The sequence below is a fragment of the Meles meles genome, chromosome 14 (genome assembly GCF_922984935.1).
Source record: "Meles meles chromosome 14, mMelMel3.1 paternal haplotype, whole genome shotgun sequence".
Lineage (NCBI taxonomy): Eukaryota > Metazoa > Chordata > Mammalia > Carnivora > Mustelidae > Meles > Meles meles.
In genome coordinates this window covers 54,065,790-54,087,581 of record NC_060079.1, presented here as the reverse complement: position 1 = coordinate 54,087,581, position 21,792 = coordinate 54,065,790, and the positions used below count along the sequence as shown (strand labels likewise).

General features: G+C 38.9%; 1 protein-coding gene and 1 non-coding gene across 6 annotated transcripts in view; both read right to left on the bottom strand.

Moving 5' to 3' along the window:
• LMO7 (LIM domain 7) overlaps positions 1-21,792 on the bottom strand; it is a 207,034-nt gene that overhangs the window by 59,134 nt on the left and 126,108 nt on the right. For all 5 annotated transcript variants that reach the window (XM_046028238.1, XM_046028239.1, XM_046028240.1 and 2 more), the window contains exon 6: positions 725-755. In XM_046028238.1, coding sequence (XP_045884194.1) covers positions 725-755 — 31 coding nt within the window. The remainder of the gene's footprint in view (positions 1-724; positions 756-21,792) is intronic.
• LOC123925349 lies at positions 14,763-14,869 on the bottom strand. Its single transcript, XR_006814956.1, has one exon. It is a non-coding gene; the product is annotated as a U6 spliceosomal RNA (small nuclear RNA).

The window sequence follows — 21,792 nt, the reverse complement described above, 5'->3', positions numbered from 1 at the left end:
TGCTGGTTAGCGCTCTAGATGGAAGACAGCATATCTACGGAGGCTGAAAAGTAGAGTTTCTTCTAAATTATGTGAAGGAGAAGGATCATTGAAAATGTTGTTTATTCTTAGATTTCTGTCTCTGAGCATGTTCTCAGACCAAAAGCTCAGATCCCAACAGCTATATGTATACTCTAGCAGTACATAAAGGGAGAACATTTATGAAGAAACCGAATGAAACTTTAAAAGCAATCTATTTTTCTGACACACTTTAAGACTGAACCCTTAAAATCAGTAATTCTCAGCTTCCTTAATAGGGTGCTCTTGTATTTTTTTAAATAAAGCATTCACACCTTTAGAAATTCTTCTACTATGAAGAATGCTAGACATATAACTGCACTGAGCAATTACCCACAGTTCTTAAACATTCAGTCCTTTTCCTTGAAGTCTGATCTGGTGATTTGACATACTCCTCTAAATATCCTGAAGTACGTTCATTTGTTTTTCCCACCTTACTCACGTATAAGGACCCACTCCTAGGTCCCACCTCCCCTCTTACTCCCTGACATCAGAGAATATACAGTTTAATATGAAACATACTTCGAGTTCCTGACTGCTTGGCTACTGGGAACAATTCCACCAGAAAAAGGATTCATAGCATATCATATATTTTTAGATCCCACTGCCTTATTACAAAATACATAAGTAAAAAACCATTAATAATGTTCCCTTAAATATAGCTTACATTTTTCACTCTCCTATCAGTCTCTTCTTGCCTGTAAAGAAAAAAAAAGAAAATGCCTATTAAGTAATATCTATGAGCTTTAAATTATTAAGTAGAAAAAGCTCCTTTTTATTCTAATGGTCTATGAATATTATTACCACCTGGACATTCAAAAACCTTCAGCTGCATATTATCCATCAGAGTTTTTCCATGTTCACTGATTTCATGAAATAGAATGGTGCATTTTCTATAAAAAGCAAGGTTATTCTCATATTTTTCATCAGTCTGATTTTTTTTAATGCACTATTTGCATTTTTTGTATTTTCATTTTAAGCAGTGTTTTAAACCCATCCCAAAGTGGGGCAGGTCAGTGTGCCTCATGGCACAAAAATGGAGAAAAGACAAAAACCTTAAAGAGCGAGGCGGGGGTGGGGTGGTATGCGGAGTTTCTCATGAGTTTTCTTTTCCATCGTCCATGGGTTTTTCACCCAAATTCCTCAAAGCAAAATGCTCAGAAATCAAGGTCGTGCAGATGTTGAGAATTACAGTTTTAAAAATGGCCATGAATCTCTGCCTGAAGAGATTTCACTCTGTCACAAGAATCATGAGTTTTCTCCCGCACTTATGAAAGGGCATGATATTTATACGAGAAGGTAAAAGGAGGCAGATGTCACCTCAGTGTTGAAGAAGCAACATCAGTTAACTAACAAGAGGTCACCCTAAACTAATGTGCTTCCTGTCATGAGACAGACTGAATCAGGATCATTGCTAATTCAGAGACTGGAGAAGCCAGAACTAGATAAACTTTCTGCCCTAAAAGTCTGTACGTATTATATTTTCCACATAAAATGTATATACATATATGTCATATGTACATAGGAGAGATATAAAATACATATCTAACATATAAGACCTGAACACAGAAAAGTAAAAGGGGAGAGAATGAGCACACAAACGTTTAACTTAACTTTCAAAAATCAATGAGACGGCTATGGCCATTCCTTTCCAAAAAACAAACATGAAGTAAAATGGATCTCAGAACAACATGCACCTCCTATCTACCCCAAAACAGGACAAAAGTAAAATCTATGGGTTCTTACCCTACTGTGGAAATGTAAATTTATGCAATGACTTTAACCTTTAATCCATCCGGTAATAATTACAAAAGCTGAGTATATGCGTATTCTAGAACCCAGATACAGCAGAAATGCTGGAATGCATGGCTGTACCTGGGATTCAGCAGAAATATTCACATATATTCACCAAAAGTCATATACGAGAAGTTTGATGGAAGCACCCTTCATAATAAAATAAACTGGAAACTGCACATAGGTCATTAACAATAGAATGGCTGGGGCGCCAGGGTGGCTCAGTGGGTTAAGCCTCTGCCTTCGGCTCGGGTCATGATCTCAGGGTCCTGGAATCAATCCCCACATCAGGCTCTCTGCTCAGCAGGAAGCCTGCTTCCCTCCCTCTCTCTGACTGCCTCTCTGCCTACTTCTGATGTCCGTCAAACAAATAGATAAAATCTTAAAAAAAAAAAAAAAACAGAATGGCTAAATCAGGGAATACCCACAATGAAACATTACGTGGCCATAAGAATGAACAATCTGCAACTATACGTGACCATACGATTCAGTCTAGCAATGAGAAGCAAAAGCGGCCAGACACAATACAGACTGTAATTTTCATTCACAGGAAGTAAAAAACCAAAGATATGGTATTAGAAGAGTGGTTACCCTTGAGGGGAAGGATGGTGGAAGGATTAGAACAAATAAGAGGACACTGATACTTCTCTTCATTTTGATCTGGAAGCTGACTACCCACCTGTGTTCTGTCTCTGAAGTCTTTGAAGATTTATTTATTTATTTATTTAACAGAGAGAGAGAGATCACAAGTTGGCAGAGAGGCAGTCAGAGGGGGAGCAGGGAGTCCAATGCGGGGCTCGATCCCAGGACCCTGAGACCATGACCTGAGCCGCGAAGGCAGAGGCTTTAACCCACGGAGCCACCCAGGCGCCCTGATCTCTGAAGTCTTTGAATTTTACACTTGTAATGTATAACTTTTATATGTGTATATTATACTCCCAAAAAAGTAAATTAAAAGAATTTTAATTCTTTTGAGCTTAAGTGCTCAAATCATAGCTTATCTCCTAAGTAAAAGAAAATCACCTTGTAAAAATCAACATTTAATTTTGGAAGTAGTTAATGGAGGGGGAATCACTAAAAACTGACCATAAAAAATAGCACATAGAGTTGCAAAATAGATAGCTTCTTTTTAGAAGAATGATCAACATACACTCCTCAGAAATTAAACTAGCCAAAGCACATAAGAACCATTAATACTCAATTCAAAGGACAGACTACACTGAAAATTGCCATCCCATTGAAAGTGGGATGATTTGAGTCAAGGGCAAAAGAGTAACAGAGTGCTCTTGAACCCCTGACCTCCTTCCACATCCCCCCATAAAGGTTTCTATTCCAACACACTCCTTTACCACTTACTTTTTATTACAATAAAGCAATCACTATAAACATATAGGGTCTAGTCTGTAATAAACAAAATAAGCAGTAACCTGGGCACTACAACCTTTCACGCACTTTACATTCCCTTCTAAGTATGAGCACTTTTAATGTGTTCTTGAACACAATGACACATAAGCCAGCCAAATTAGTATCCTATCACTGAAATGCAATGCCAGGAATTCAAGTTGTCAATGATTTGCGGGAGTCAACAGAGGCCACTCTCCCACACAGAACAAACACATCCCACTGGATGGAAGTCAGTAACCATGTGGCTTCTTTACCTTCTGTGGCCACTGGGCACAACCCCAAACCCCAAAGCCTTTTAAATAGAACAGGCTTGTGGGGAAGCTCATGCTAACACAGACTTTCCATGAGCCAACCAAGTTACTGCCCAACACAAGAGAACCAAAAGTAAGGCAGCCCAATCTAGAGAGCTGGCTGATTCCTCCATAAACTTTTTAAGAGTGAACATGCTGTCAGGCCGTGTTTAAGAGAATGGGCTTCAGGTCAGATCTGGATCCTGCTAACCATGTTCATCTGAGCAATTTGACTCTCAAAAACTTCCATTTCCTTCTGATGATACTGGGGAGAATGCTCCCCAGTTTAGTAGACTAGGAGGAAATGTCCACGGTACTTAAGAGAATCCCCAGCCTCATGGTAAGGGCTCATGAAGAAGTAGTCATCGCTAGACCAGAAGCCCTATGAGGGTAGGGCCCACTTATCACGCTGCACACATGCACAAATGCTTCCTTGTGAAGCCATGCTGAACCCAAATATTTAAAATTGCAACCAGGCTCTCGGATACTCCCTGTCTCTCATCTCTGCCCTATTTTTGCACTTCTGTCTACTGCATGCATTCCTTAGGACTCTCCTCCACCAGAATGTGCTTTTGTGTCCTGCCATCTCCCGGGTGTCCTAAGACAGGTCTACCACCTGGCAACCACATAATATTTTATTAACAATGCTTAGCACAGTGCATGGTACACAAATGCTCTCAAATATTGACTGAATACATTTATTTAGCTTGCAGAAATGTAAGCAAGCAAGAGAAAGCCTAAAATCATAAAAGCTCAGGTGATTCCTCATAAATATGCATGATGTCACAAAACAGTTAAATAGCACTAGCTTGCTTAAAACATACCCAATGGATTCAAATTGTATTGGTACCCATAATGGGCTTCTTTCTTAAAAGACTACCTTTAAAATTGCAATGAAGGGGACTTCTTTACAACTGTACATCAATAAGTCAAAAAAAAAAAAAAAAGGCAGAGATTCAAAAACAAAAAGACCAACTTCAGAGTGCTAAGGACAAAGATGAAGGGCTAGTCTCTGCAATGAAAAGCTTCCCAGCAGAGCTCTGAAAGACAAGAACCAAGGAATCTAAACCTTCATTGAAACCCAAATTTACCATAAAAAGAGATAGAGATAAAACATTAATAGTTTCCAAAAATGACTACATTGAATATGTTGCCAGCCTTCTCATACACTAATTTTTAATACTGCATTTATAATATTCAGAAAAATCACAAGTATAACATAGGTATAATCTTCCACTCTTGATAGTTCTGATCATTTCTTTGCAACCTGACAAAGAGCCAGAAAACATACACCCATACAGACCTCTGAACCTTTTGCCAGAGGTCAGGAGGAAAAGAGGCACAAACTTTCAAGTGAGCCCATCAGTGAACACATTCATCTGTAATTACCTTATCCTAATAGGTTCTGGTATACCTCACACCAGGACGCTCTAGGTCTCATTCTACCTTTCCTTATTGGAAGCTATTTTAAAATACTAGTACAAATCATCAATCAAGAGGACCACCTTTAAGCAAAGGGAAATAAAATCCATGTCGATGTTCTAGCTCTCTTCCAGAGATCCCCAGGGCTGGGTCCTTCCACAAAGAGCCAGCTTGACTAAGTGGCCATGTTCTGGGGTCTCACTTCTGGGCGCAAATTCTGACTCCACTATGACTACTCCTGAGAACTCAGTCATGTACTGAAGTCTCCTAGTCTCACCTAGGAACAACATACCAGTCTTGCTGGGCTTAAATGAGAAATTTAAGAGGTGCTTAACTGAGGGGCGCCTGTTGGCTCAGAGGGTTAAACCTCTGCCTTCGGCTCGGGTCATGGTCTCGGGTCCTGGGATAGAGCCCCGCATCGGGCTCTCTGCTCAGCAGGGAGTCTGCTTCCCCCTCTCTCTCTGCCTGCCTCTCTGCCTACTTGTGATCTCTCTCTGTGTCAAATAAATAAAATAAAATCTTAAAAAAAAAGAGGTGCTTAACTGAAATAGATCATGTAATGGAGACATTTCAAAACTATCCTCCAATTATCCATCTCAGCCAAACAGAGTGGGGAAAGAGAAATGGCCAGAGGACAGTCCACATGTAATATCTTTCCCTGGAAGAGACATTTCTGTGAAGCACAATCCAAGACACTCTCATGTTATGCTTTCTTTGCCCTCTTGCCATGGAAAGCTTTGAACAAGAAAGTATTTCTAGAATAAGGTCAAACAAAGGTCAAGACAAACTGCTGTGGTATTATTATCACTGGCCAAACATCCATATTGGCATCAAGCCAGCCCTCTTCATCCATCCTTTTTCTAACGGAAACTGCCTGGGCCAACCCTCAAATTCTCCAAATGCTAAAAATCACAGGGGGGAAAAGGTGCCTACATAGCCAAAATCTCTTCCCCTAATATCCGATAGCTTAGTTTGGAAACAAAGGATAAGATTATAGTTTTATTATAGCTTGGGGTAGCCAGTTGTGTTCTAGGGCTTCATCAAAAGTATTTCCAAATACCTTCTGTTTATCGGAAGAGCTAACCACCACCCCCTGCCCCCACCCACAGGCATGGGCCCACCCACCGCAGCCCTCCCCATCATCCCTTCTGCTAGGCTACAGAGCACTGGAGCGTGCCTGACTCATTGTCTTATCTGTGGAGTCAGCCACAGGCCTGCACTCAATGAGTTTATATAGAAGTTACTTAAAGCCACTCACAGAGCCAGTCCAGCAGATGAAGGACCAAGAGACAGAGGGAATTTTCCACCAAATTAGGTAAAATTTCGTAGTTTTAAACACCTACCCACTTTTCTATCTTCCTCTTCCATATCTCGACATACCTTTTCTTCAAGCTACCAACTTCCTCATTTACAACAGTGAAAGGTCCAATCTCCTCGGCTCTCCCACAATATCATAATCCCCAAAGAACAGAAGATTCCATGCTCCAAAATCATCTTTCCAACCCAAATCTCAACCCCCATCCTCTCCAAGCGTTCACCAACTGGTAAAGTTAAAATACAGTTGCCTTACTGAATCATCAGGGAACATGATTAAAAATTCATGCTGGAATGTCTTCTAGACTGGCAATATTTTTGCCTCAGGTACCACAGGGGGAGACCTCCCCACATCCTGATAGGAAGAATGAGAAGTGTGGTCCCACCTGCCATTCCCTCAAGCTTCTCTGGTTAACAAGGAATCTGGAATTCTATATGGGGCTCAAGTACAGCTTCCTACCCCACCCATCTTTTCCCTGCCACACATATTCTTTCGGGCCCTAATCCGAAGGCCCCCTAGTCCTCCTTTCTTGGTTCAGAATAAACTTCCACCCTTGTGCCTCAGAACAACTGCAACTCACTGGGTGATTTTTGTCCCCAGGCATCCACTTCCTGAGGCGACTTCCCAGAATGAGTAAGACGGGGGTTCCTGCTAGGGACCCAACCCTTCTAGAGTTAGTCTGGCCCTGCCCTCCACGGCACAGGTGACCTGGATGTTGCCTCTTTGGAAACCCGGCTGGTGTTAGAGAAACTGGACTCACAAGATACTTGGTGGCTCTCCAAGCCACTAAGTGATCTCTGCCCTCCAGTTGTTGCTAATGAAGTCTGGCCACCTGTTCACAACTTTAAAAATATTTCAAGAAATGAGGCCCCGAGTCATGATTTCATCAACGGTCACAAGCAGAAATGTGTGGACCGCAACTGCTTTCAATCTGTCAGATTGAAAGGGGGGAGGCACATGAGTGGCAGTGGGGGACGGCGGAGACGAGTCGCAGCAGATGTCTTCTCATGACAGCGGTGGCATCATTTTTACATCTGCAACCAGACGGTTGCCTCTACAAGGTAGCAAAGAGGGAACTCTGAGCAATCCTAAAGGGTACTAAGTGAAAGTGTTCAGAAATGTAACAAACAAATAACTTCTAACACTACTGTCTGAGGAAATGGCTTGTTTTTATTCCAAATGCAGGAATCAAAGATGCAATGTAGGAACCGATCAAATAATGGTTTTTTTCTACTAACAGAAGCTCTATTTTTCTATTAACGGAAGCTTACCCCCTGCATTACTTAATATAGAGTAAATACCACCATGTTTCTCGAATGGCCGCGCCAAGCAGGGGGAAGAGACCTGTGAATAACAAGTTCAAGAAGAATTCTTGGAATACTGCACTTATTCTTTCCTTTTCTCCAAGTAAACTGCATTAAAAAAAATGAAATTCTTCCTTTCCTCCCACCTTCATCCCTAAAAATGAAACTGCATTCCACTGGACAATCTTCCAGCAATGTTAGACAATCTATGTGACTCATAGATTTTCATCTCCCATAGTTGCAAAATGCAGGTCTACCTGAATGTGGAAACTGTACAAATGATTCTTGGGAAAACAGCATGAAACCTGGAGGTAATTAGTGAGCACAAGGAGATAAACTCGTGCTTTCTGAACTTACCTATGTGAGAAAAAAATCTTGGAAATTCAACAGTTTTCGCCCTAGCAATATAAAATGCTTTTTTCCCCCAAACATGACAATCAAGTAAGTACCTCTCGTTAAAAATAATTTATTAAATTTCACACACTCCCACACGCCACTAAGAATAGCTAAGTTTCACTTAAAGGGAAAGGAAGAAAACTGCATGCCTCCAAAGACACGGACATGGCTTCAAAAATGACACTGAAGCTGAAACCTGAGCCTTCTCTCTAACTCTCAAAACTGCAAATTCTTTGTAATTCTCTTCTCCTTGGAGGAATGTTTGCTATCACATACAACTGATTTCACACTGGAAACTCACACATGTACATTCCCTGTTCTCCTGCAACCCCAAAACAGGCAATTCTCAATGTGGGACTGAGTACCCATCATGCATGCTGTGTACTAAATGGAATTACACATTTGACTATATCAAATGTATTGGGGAGAGGCTAGAGAGGATGTCAACTACAGACTGACCCATCGTTTTACGTCTGTAGGTAACAATACTAGGTAGCAGCAACAATGAAAATAGTGAGTTTTGGTTTCAGACATCAAGTTTGAGACACTTAACAAAGTAGAAATGGTAATTAATTGGTAATTAGACACAGAAGTAAGAGGTTCAAACTAGGTATCTCGATTGGAGATATAATCTGGGGAACTGTCACCACGAGGAGAAATGTAAGGTCATAATGCTAAAATAATATCACCTAGAAAATAAAGGTAGATGAGAAGATGTCTAGGGACTGATTCTGGAAAACCCAACACATAAGGGTTAAGAAGTAGAGGAGAAACCAGCAAAGCAGACAGAGGCCCATCCCATGTGATAGAGACAGAGGCATGCCAGGGGTAAGGGAAGAAGGTAGAGGGGACAAAAGGCCAAAAAATACTGTTGAGAGAAAAGCTGAGGAATTGCTGTTGGATTATTCTTTTTTTTTTTTTTAAAGATTTTATTTATTTATTTGACAGATAGAGATCACAAGTAGGGAGAGAGGCAGGCAGAGAGAGAGAGAGGAGGAAGCAGGCTCCCTGCCAAGCAGAGAGCCCGATGCGGGGCTCGATCCCAGGACTCTGGGATCATGACCTGAGCGAAAGGCAGAGGCTTTAACCCACTGAGCCACCCAGTATCTAAAACACATACACACAATGACTAAATTATTGGTTTGCTTCTCCTCAAAGGAGGGAAGAGAACGAACTGTCAACAAAAATCTTGTCAAAACCACTGATGTCCCAAAGATACAATTTAGGAGAATACCAAACTACATATCTCAGGTGTCCTTCCAGATGCTCAAACCCATGCTCAACGTCAATATGAAAATCAACTCTAAGCATAAATCTTCTAGTATCATGATACTGGAATGTGCTAGGTGAGGTACTTTCAAAGTCAGTGTCTCTCAAACTGTGTACCATGAGAAGATGGTAAAATTTAATAGGATTTAAAGTGGAAAATTTTGCAAAGTATTGTGTATTTTCTTCTCAAGTATACACAATAACCAATTAAAGTTCTGAGAAGTCCTGCAACAAGAGAGCTGTTTCACTTAAAGTTTGAAAGTTTTTTTCATATTTTTTGGCACTACTGTTATTGAAATATTAAGAGACACTGGTATTATGAAGTATTTTGCAATTGTGTTCTGTTTTAAGCTCACTTTACACTCAATTACATAATGTATATTAAAATAATTGCCTTTATTAAGTCCTTCATATTATTCATTATATTGATTATTATACATTATCTCTTTTAATCCCTAGAACCATCTAATGATTAGTAAGTAGAAAATTGGGACTCCAAAGGCTTCCCAGAGTCATAAAACTAGTAAGACTTGATGTGAGGCATACTTTTCATAAATTAAAATCCATAGACCAAGACCATGTTTTAGTATTAATGTAATAATACTTTCCTCCATTATGTATTTTTTAAATAATTCATTTCTTTCCTAATTCTGAAAAAATAATTGTCTCTATATTATCCTGAAATAGGTTTCTCGATATTCTCTCAAAGTGTTGGCTCAAAACCCACCTATGGCAATAACTATATCCTGAGTAAATCTGCCTCCCAGAGACAACATCAGAAGCTCCCCATTACCAACTTTTCGGTAAGAGTTTAGCTATGTGTTCACTGCCTTGAACATAAAACCCATTATGGGATTCCACACATGGAAAACTGCCAGAGCACTTTATAGAAGACTTCTAAGTAAATGAAATATATCACAATAATTCTCAGAGCAAGAGAGTAACTGCCAAATATAGATTTCCTGTACTTTACCACGGCTAAGCCTTCATGAATAGTTTTTTGTAAGACAAGTACTCATCAACTATAAATAAGATTATAAATTAAGCACAAATGAGATGAAATGAGAAAATCTTTTGGTCTCCTAAAGGCAACTTTTCCTATGTTAAAAAAAGCTGGATCTACTTTTAGGTTTGTGAAAATTAAGATATATGTATATGCCAGGTGTAAGGAAAGAAGGTAGAGGGGACAAAAAGTATATATAGTATTTTTTTACTTTTTTGGTCATATATATATATATATAAAATATAGTAATTTTTGACCTTTATAGGTCAAAAGTATACAGTATTTTTTAAGTATATAGTATTTTTTTGACTTTTTGACCTATATATAAAGATTTATTTATTCGAGAGAGAGATAGAAGCTGTATCTCCAATGAGCATGGAGCCCCACTCCGAGGACTTAATCTCACGACCCTAAAACCATGACCTGAGCCAAAATCAAGAGTTGGATGCCTGAGCCACCCAGGTGCTCCAACTGAGATATATTTAAAGTGCCTAGCGTGTAAAAACTTATTTCCTTTCTGATACACATGAACATTCCTGGCAGCAAAGCATAAGAGCATATAAATTATTAGTAAGCTATCACACTGCTAATTTCTCAGCTGTAATTTATGCTAAATGTGCTATGTGTGCATATAGTACAATTTCATATTATCAAAGTAATACATACTACTTATTCAACCTACACATTCAAAAGTCTCCGTATTGTTTAGAAGTAAATTATTCTCCCCTGCCTCTAACACTTGTTTCAAAATTTTTAATTTCCATTTCCACTATGGGAAAAATTAGCACTATTTCCCCTCCAAAAAAATCCCTATCCCAATTTTATCATTTTAGTCCTAAATTTTGCCTGTTTTAGATAAGCTCTTCTTTATCTAATATTTACTGGAGCAATTCCAAGATAGAAAAAAAGCCTTAATTTTTCACAATTTTATTTAATCCAAAGGTTCATGGAAGCAATATAAATTTAGAGCAGGGAGGGTGTCTCAACCTTGGCAGCATTACCATTTTGAACTGGATAGTTCCTTATTGTGGGGGAATTATACTGTGCATTGTAGGGTGTTAAACAGCATTCCTGGCCTTACCCACTTGATACCAGCAGCACTCCACTCACACCCGCCATGACAATCAAAAATGTCTCCAGACATTGCTAAATGTCCCCTGGGGGGGGTGCAAAATCACCCATGGTTGAGTGAGAACCACTGTTTTGGAGGATCTAAGATTTCGAAAAAAGCACACTCAAGGTTCCCATGGGTTGAAAATTAGTGGAAAGTGTCATCTAATGACTGCTATCTAGAAAAAGATATCAAGTGTGATCGATGCAAACAGCCAAGCAATGACTAAACACCTGAGAAGTTCATTAAAAACATACTATGAGATCCAAGGGCAAGACCTAACTCGGTGCCTGCATCATAACAGACACTTAGCAAATATATACCAAATACTCAAAGAATTACAAATTAGTTTAAGTTAGGAGCTCAGAGTTCTCATTACCCTGGAAAAATGCATTCAAGCTTGCTTATCCTTCATATTTAAAGTGGTAAATAATGCATCAGATCTTCACGTTCTCTATCACAGTCATATTAAACCATGTCCTATTAAGTCTGATCAATTTAGACAGCCCTCCAATTAAACCTTATTAAAGCCATTGTTGAGTAATAAGTGAGGTCCCATTTTTCATACAATCCAGAATGGTTAGGTACATTCTTTAAAATACATCTGTATATAAAATATATTGTGTATTGCTATTTCATAGTGTACAATTATAGATTTTCCTAGTTTAAGCACAAATATTCCATCTCTAATTCTTTATTTTTTGTTCACAATATTGATAATTTGAGTACTACCACAGACTGAATTACCAATATCCCCTTCCCCAAAATGTTCACATCCTAATCCCTTGAATCTGCAAATGTTACCTTACATGGCAAGAAGGATTTTGCAGGTTAAGGATTTTGAGATGAGGAGATATCCTGGATTGTCAAGTTGGCCCCTAAGGGTCAAGTATCCTGATGAGAGGAAGGCTTGATGACTACAGGAGAAGGGGATGGGACCACAGAGGCAGAGACTGCAATGAGGCAGCCAGCAGCCAAGGAATGCCTGATGTCTCTAGAAGTCAAGAAGTGAACAGATCCTCCCTCTAGAGTCTCAAGAAGGAACCAGACGAGCTGGCACCTTGATTTTAGCCCCTGAAGACTAATTTTAAACATGTGACCTCCAGAACCATAAAAGAATATATTTGTGTTGCTTTAAGTCACTATAAGCAGTGGCCATAGGACACTAACACAAGTTCTACATCAGCATCTCTCCATGCATTTCCTTCAGTAGAGCTCTATATTGTGCTGTCCCCAGTGCTATCCCCATTTGCCAGATAGGAGACCAAAGCTTAATGAGAAGTGACTTTCTAGAAGTTTTCCTGTATAGCTATAATTCAAGCCCAAATCTATCTCACCTAAAAGCCAACTCAAAGGCATGGGGGGCACCTGGGTGGCTCAGTGGTTTAGGCCACTGCCTTCGGCTCGGGTCATGATCTCGGGGTCCTGGGATCGAGTCCCTCATCGGGCTCTCTGCTCGGCAGGGAGCCTGCTTCCCTCTCACTCTCTCTGCTTGCCTCTCTGCCTACTTGTGATCTCTCTCTGTCAAATAAATAAATTAAAAAAAAAAATCTTAAAAAAAAAAAAAAAAAAGGCATGGACTCCTGATTGTCCATCTTAAACTTCATCCACAGCAAGACTGCCAACAGTGCTACCCGCACCTAATCTGTGTCAACACAACTCCATTCACAGCTGAGCTGTCACGACATTCATATATGAAAATCCACAGACATCTGTCCCACGGCAAAACTACAAATACAGAAGTAGTACAGGTAACATTAGAAAAGGGAAGAAGATAATGGAGAATGTCTCTTTCTTCATGAATATATCTTCCAAATCTCCCAAGACAAATAAAACCAAAACCAACCTACCTCCTGAGTGGAAATAAATGTAGTCTGAGGAATTGGTTGTTAAAAAAAAATGTTTTTTTTTTAAAGAGTTTATTTATTTTACAGAGAGAAACAGCATGAGCAAGTGGGGGAGAGGGAGAAAGAGTCAGCCTCCACACTGAGCCTGGAGCCCAGTGGAGGGCTCCTTCCCAAGATCCTGAGATCCTGACCTGAGCTGAAACTAAGAATCAGACACTTAACCAACTATGCCACCCAGGTGCCCCCCAAAAAATTATTTTTAATTTAATATTTTATGATTTATCTTCTTGCAATTTGTATAAAGCCACCTGTCTTTTATTAGAAAGCCAACATCATGCATTATTTAAAACTTTTCCATGTACACATACCACCTGTGACAGCTTTTCTATTTCTTATTTAGCCTTCTACATAACACTTGAAATTTCAGAATATTATCAAAGTATCACCAATCATCCTTATATAAACCACTGAGAAAGAAAAGACACGCTTCAGAGGAATAACATAATTGGCTTTCAAATTCAGATTAATATAACCCTGCCTTTCAATTAACTTTCAAGGTCAATATACATTCAATCCAATATCCTTCAGACTACTTGGCATTTATTGCAATCAACTTCGATTTTCCCATTTTATTTGCAAATACCTTTCTGAAATTTCTGAGACTTAGGAACCTAACCAGCTCTTCTTTCCCCTCCCCACCATCACCGTATTTAGTCCAAACTAAATCCAACTAGTACTTCCCAGACAACTTTTCTCAAATGTGCCCTTTATATTCCCACTAACATTATCCCAGCTCAGAATGTAAAATCTAATAAGTTCTCCAATGCATGTATCATCTAATCCCCAGTCCTGTTCATGCTTCTGTGTTTTCCCATCCAGTGAAGGGCTAAGTTTCAGAGCCAGAAAGCTAAGCCCTAATTAACCCAAACAACTTCCTCTCCTCCAAACTCACTTCCCTACTAACCAAATCCTATCAATTCTAGCTCCTAAATATCTCTTGTATTCATCGCTTGTTTCTCAGACCTATTTCCTGTCTTTGGTCTTTTCTCCCTCCTTCTTCACGGAGGTGACTCAAGAATCTTCCTAAAATGGAATGCTCTCTATGTGTCCTTCCTTAACATTCTTATTTTTTAATGGCTTATTTCCCCTTGAGTAAAATCCAAATGTGGCATTTGCATTCAGCTCTAGCTGCTTTTAGTCATCTCATTTCTTTTTTCTTTTTTAATTTTTTATTTATTTCTTATTTTTTTATAAACATATAATGTATTTTTATCCCAGGGGTACAGGTCTGTGAATCTCCAGGTTTATACACTTCACAGCACTCACCATAGCACATTCCCTCCCCAATGTCCATAACCCCCCTCCCCCTCTCCCAACCCTCCCTCCCCCCAGCAACCCTCAGTTTGTTTTGTGAGATTAAGAGTCACTTATGGTTTGTCTCCCTCCCAATCCCATCTTGTTTCATTTATTCTTCTCCTATCTCCCTAACCCCCCCATGTTGCATCTCCACTTCCTCATATCAGAAAGATCATAATGCTAGTTGTCTTTCTCCGATTGACTTATTTCACTAACCATGACGTGTCATCCTTGCGCAGGGGCCATGCTAATCTTCTCTGTATCGTTCCAATTTTAGTATATGTGCTGCCGAAGTGAGCACTAGTCACCTTGTTTCTTGACCTGCCCCAGCACAAACCCAACATTCTTTCCATGAAACATCCTTAGAATTCTCTCAACATTCCTGATCTCTCCCATCTCTACATGGGAGACAATAGGTTTTTTCTTTCTAGAAGTTTCCTGACTCTTCTTCTCTTTTTTTGAGCTACTCATTCTCTCAGCTTACGCTCACATTTCACCTACCTCTGAAGACTTCCTATATTCTCCTAGAGGCCGCCTCCCATGTGATCCCATGTATACCCAATGCAGACTGCTTTTAGAACATTCCATAATACTATAATGTACCATGGATGCCTCCCCTGCAGTTTCTTGCACTAGACTGTGAATTCAGAGATAGAATGAATTCAGAGATAGAATGATGTTCAGTATTAAAACAGACACTCCAGCTTCTCTCTAATAATCTATCCAAGTACCCAGAATTATTTCTAAGGCAACATTTGACTATGTCATTTACTTCCTTTCATCCCCATTAAAATACAGGGCTCTCCAGGCTTTAATCTTGAACTTAATTTTAGTTACATGCCCCATCTCCATCTTTCAGCCATTTCTTGTTGTATCCCATACTCTGACTTCAATCAAGAAAGTCAGAACATTTTAATTCTTACAAAGAGCCAAATATGCCATTACTTCAGCCTAAAATGCCCAGAATCAATCACGTATTTCTCAATGTCAATTTCCAGTGAAGTCCTACAGGACAATGTCATTACCTGAAAACACCATCACTCTGGAGACTGAATAGCTCATATGTGTATATGGATAATAGCTACAAGAATATGAAGCCATACCATTATTCATCCACTTGCGTACATTGCTAATGTTAATATACTTGTATACTTGTATCACCATCTCCAAAGGAACTCTGAAGACTAATCTTTTTCTTATGATAAACATTATTTATATAATAGCAGTTTTGTTAAGTACAAACTTAAATAAAAAAAAAAATCTTAGGATGACAATTTCACATACTTTCTCTTTGGAGTAGTTCTCATTGATTTATTCCCTACAACAGAAGTCTCCAGACCAGCAGCATCTACAGCACCTTAGAACTTGTTGGGAAAAAAAAAAAATCATCTCAAGTCCTACTCCATACCTATGGAATCAGTAACTGGGGTTGGGGTCCAGTAAGGTGGCTCACTGAGCCCTCCCAGTGATCCCGGTGCATGCCAATGACTAAGAGCCACTGCCTTATAAATATACAAAACTGAAAATGACATCTTTAACTGAAACTACAGCTTCAACTAGTTTAGCTACTTCTCTGAAAGAGGAAGTTAAAATGAAACCTAATTCCTCTAGACTCACCCAAGTAGAATTTAAAACAAAAAGCACAGAGAAACTCAAAATTAAGAGAAAAGCCTGGAACTCCTGCCAACGATTTTCAAGTGTGCTCTGAATAAACCTCACATACTTCCCTGTGCTTGGGCTTGCTTTAGAGGGCACCATAAAATGCACTAGATATGGTGCTTCCACAGCACACTAAGCTGGCTCTCAGGAGTCTTGGTCCAGGGATCTAAAGGACGGGGAAAGTCATTGAGTTTATTACTTAACACTCCATAAGCACCAACACTCCAAGGAATCCAGAAGAGAACACCTAAGCATAAAAACACGTTTCAGGTCCACAGAATAGAATGCTTCAAGAAGCAAGAAGCACAGAAGAAATTTTCTGAAAAGTCAATCACTTCTGGTTTTAAAGGAACACAATTCAGGAGATTCTAGTGAGTTACTCTTTGTTGCATTCCTTATAATTTCCTCATGGCATGCATTCCTATTTTATATCTGTAAAGAAGAGTGAGCGGTTAAAAAAAATTTTTTTTTAAGTCTAGACATATTTCCTATTGCCTAATCTCTAATTTGTTTACCCCAGTTAAGGAAGTCTGAATTAAATAATGCTGGACTAATTTGTCTGAATGTGGTAAAAGATTAAGTATGAATCCGAGGCCACCGTAATAGAAAATCCTACACCAAAAGTTATAATATCAAAATAGTTTCTGTAAAAATCATCATGAGTAAAAAGAGTTATAAAGGCATCAGATTTAAAACACAAAAACAGGACTCGTTGAGAAGAGATGCACAACATGGATGAAGAAAAATGTATGGTGCCTGCACCAAAAAATTAAATTGCCATTGGTAAATGTCCTTCTTTACATGGTAAAATGTGCAACCATGTGAACATATTCTGGTCTGCTGATGCAAGCAGATAGTTTCCTTTGAAACTTCATTCTAGCTCTTATTGTATTCAGTTAACTAAATCTAAAATAGAGTAATAAATGAAAATGTAGATTTAGTGCCAATATGAACAGCCAGTCATTGAAATAAATAAGGTTAACACCACATAAAATGAAGTATTACCCTCCTTCAAGTCATTTGTTGCTCTGGTTAAGTAGGAAGTGAGGCCCATGGAAAGAACTACACCCAGACCAAGAGTGAGGGGTAAATCAGAACACCTGTCTTACCTCACTGGGTGGCCCCCTGCAAAAGTCACCTGACTTCTTTTGAGACACTTTCTCCTCTGTGAAAGAAGTGCATCAAATGAGATTCTCTTTTGTACCTTCCAGCTAAGAAAATCGGATTTTTGCCTCTTACAAAGGAATACTCATTAATAGCACTTCTGAAATTAACAATTCTGCCTGCTAAAACTTATATGAAAGGTAAAATAGAGACTTACTGGTCTGGTGTACTGCTGTTCAGAAGGGCCTTTCTGGTAAGTCCAAATAAGACAATGAACACTTGTCAACTGGATGACATGACTAAGCATTCCAAATTAATATAAACAGATGTCCTCCTACATTACTTTGATTGTATTTGTGGGATAACATGCTCCAGATTTGAAGGCTGACAACTCTGAATATTTATCTCCTTGAAAATCTATCTCAGTTCTTAAGTCTTATGAAATTAAAAATGCCTTTGAAATCACAAAGTAACTGATAATTAGTAAGTTATCAAAGTCATTCCAGAAAAGCAATATTCTGACATAAAAATAAGCTTTCAAATGATGTGCCCCCAAATTTCTTCTTAACGTTTCAATAGACCATAAGAAAAAGATCAAACACCAGACTGTCAAATTATTTGCTTGGGAGGGGAAGAGAAAGAGAATCGTGACCAATATTTTTGGGAGTGGAGACTGAATATTTAAAAGTTCAAAAGTGTACCTAGATAGATCCTTCCTGATTTCATAATTCTCATCATTTTATGAATGAATTGATTTACAAACAAGACTTTAGACCCTTAGACAACATGATTTACTACTAACTTCTTGATAAAATAATGCTCTTCCTATTTCTATACTTTAATACAACTGTCACTAAAATTAAGAGGACAAAGTATCTACATACAAGCAAGTCTTTAAAGAAATAGTAAAAATACTCATCCTAATAATACACTAGGTTAAAACAAGAGTAAATTATTAGTGGACTATTCAACAGTTTTAAGTACTTTATATTTAGGATGCAGAAACAAACATTTTTGCTTTTATCTTTTTCTTTCTTAGAACACTGTTGAATGTTATTGGTTAAAATGAAGCCTGGGTTTACAACTGTTGTCCCAGCAATCCAAATATCCAAGGGATATTGAGTGATCTGAGATATTCCTACATCTATAGCCTTCCGTCCCTTAAGATTTAGATTTAATTGGCTTATAGTTCTTAGTTTACTCTAAATATCAATTTTTAAAAGACACTTTTTGTGAATAAGGGCAAGAGTATTTAGAGTTCCTTCCTCTCCCATTACAGCATGTTGCATAGACTGAGTCTGTAGGAATATCTCCTGGGTCATACCATTCTCTCCAAACAAAGGGAACCACTCGAGTCCCTCTACTACACCTCTCCCTCCTCCACACATGCCAAGGTCTCTCTCCTGGAAGGGTTTCTCCCTCCCCTTTCTCCTCATACAGACAGACGCCTTATTTTCCTCTCACACTTATTCTTCGTAGGATAAAATCAAGTTGCTTAGTTCATTTAAGAAATGCATCCTTTCCATCTTTTCTTAAGACTCAGCCAACTATTAACCACAAAGTATTTCTGATCTGCATCTTTATTAAGAAACTAAAGGGAACCAAAGACTGAGAATTTAAACTGAGGTAAACATACAAAATTAAGACAACTGTGAGACTGAATACTATTCCATTGCAGATATTATACCACAATTTCTTTATCTACTCCTCCATCAATAGACATTGGGGGTTGTTTCCATATTTTGACTCTTGGGAATAATGCTGCCATGAACTTGGGGAGTATAGTTAGTTCTTTAAGATTCTGATTCCAGTTCTCTGGGGTATATACCCACTGGTGGAAATCCTGCCATATTCAACAACATGGATGAAATGGAGGCCACTCTACTAGGTGAAATAAGCCAGTCACAAAAGGACAAACACTGCATGATTCCCCCTTATGAAGTCTCTAAAATAGTCAAACTCATAGAAATAGGTAATGTAATGGTAGTTGCCACAGACTGGGCGAGGGGGAAAATGGTGTACTGCTGTTCAGGGATGTTGCTATGTATTGTTAATACAGTTTCACTTATGCAAGATAAGTTCTGGAGAGCTGGTGCACAACATTGCATCTATAGTTAACACGGTACTGTGCACTGAAAAATTAGGCAGATCGCATGCTAAGTATTCGTACCGCAATAAAGAATACTGCTATGAGTAAATTCATAAATTAAGCCATATCTAAGAGTCAAAACAGAGCAGCAACTCAGTGGCACTTTCTCTTGGCACCTTGGGTCCATCCCCTCCTCTCAGCCTTTCATGCAGCTGGATAAGATCCATCCTTAAGTATTCTTTGTGACTGCCAGTGTTCACAATCCTACCTACTCCATCATCATTCACCAAGTGTTTTTTAATTCCACCTAGCTCTAGATACACTAGAGTAGTACCTACCATACAAGTAAAAAAAAAAAAAAAAATGAAAGAAAAATGTCATCATATAGATTGTACAAACCATGGGAGTCCAGAGAACAAAGAGAAGTCCAAGATTTTACCATAAAAAAGTACCAGGAGTCATTAATAATTAGATAGTTAACATAAAGTGAATATTTATTACATGTCAGGCATCTAAGTTCTTTACCCATAATAACTCACTGAATCCTCACAATGGTCCCTATGCAGCAAGTTTTAGTGTTTTTTTCCATTTTACCCATAAAGAAATAAAAGGACAAAGAGGTACAGTAACTGGCCAATGTCCGCATAGGCCATATTGGCCAAACTGGAACTGGTAACCATCTGGCTTCTTCTCCTAGTGAGGGTGGGCTTCGTGGATGAGGCAAGATGGAGCCTGGACTCCAAGAATGGCTGTCTAGAGGAAGCAAAAGAGGGAGCTGGGCTGACTGACACAGCTTATATGGAAGGGAAATAAATGCAGGTGGGTAACCAAAAAGTGGCCAGAAGGTAGAATGCCTTAAAAGTCTGTGGGTGTGCTTACAAGTGACATGGTAGACTAGCAGCCATGGTGAGTTCATAAGTGAATGCACAGTTCAAGTATACACACAAGATGTGAGACCACGGACAATACCAAATGGACAATACCAAATCTCTTTATGAAAATCCATGAGCATAATCCATATCATAAGCATCTAATCATCTGGTCAGAGCTAGTCAGCAGCTCACCAAGTTGGGAGTACAGGTGCTGAGGAGGAAAGGACTTATGTATACACACAAATGGACCCCAGCTTTCAGAAATTAGTATGCCTTTCTGATTTAAAAAAAAAATGTATTCAAGTTCAGTTGACACAAGATATCACTCTAGTTTTAAGCGTACTACTTTCTGATTCTAAAACACAATAAAGCTTCAGTTCAGTGAACTTTTCTTAAGAGGTAATTATACCAAAACTATTTATTATACTGTTCAAATAAAACATTAATTCCAGTCATATTGGTACTTCTAAATCTACCGCATGTAAAATTTTCTTTCAACATATGCTTAAAATATCCAAAAGAACCTTCTAGACATGCCCTCTCCTCTCTGTTCTTTCATAGTCCTATCACCATCTCACATTATCTTCTTTGTTCATTATCTGCCCTTTCTATGAGAATATAAGCCTAAGAATGGCAGGACCTTGTCCTTTTCACCATGAAACTGAATCCCCAATACCTAGAACAGTGCTGGACACACAGTAGGAGCTCAGTAAATGTTTGTTGAACTCATTCATTCATCAGTACATACATTTATTATACAAATATTCTAGTGGCACACATGCCTTAAAGTAGTTTTGTATTTTTTTGTTTTCCAACCTTGGTAGATAGAAGTGGAAGTAGTTTTTGGTTATAAAATTGTCAGGCTAAATTGGATATCGTTTTGTCAACTTTGTGGGCTTATTTTCAGTGCTGTTGTTTGGGAGTAGGGTTTCCAAGGAGGGGGAACAGGAAGATAAATACATTTTGTTGTACGAATTTAAATGCAACGTGCCTGAAATGGTTCTGTTGGGAGTTATATGTATTCTTTTTTGAATAGTCGTGTGTGGGAAATACAGAGTTTGGATTTAAAAGAGGAGGATGGGAAAGGAAAGCAAGTAGGCAACAATTTTTGCTCTTCGTGTAGAAGAATCCACAGAGTAAATGCGTAGGGCTAAGTACAGCTGACAGGAGTCCACACAAAGAGTGAGAATCACAGTTTAAGGACCCCAAGGGCAGGACATACAGTGATGCTGGATTCTCTAAACCAGTCGGAACACCCAGCTGGGTCAAAAGGAAAAGCCCACGGTGCTTCTCTGGAAGGAATGATACACCTACTTCCCAGTTTTTCTGAAGCAAAGTAATTTCCAGGATAGGAAATGAGGCCTCACATTTCCAGAAGGCAGTTCAGGAAACAAAGTTGAACTTTAACAAAATGAGGGAATTTTTATTTGACTTCAAACAAGGAAAGAATGGGGGCGCCTGGGTGGCTCAGTGGGTTAAGGCCTCTGCCTTCGGCTCGGG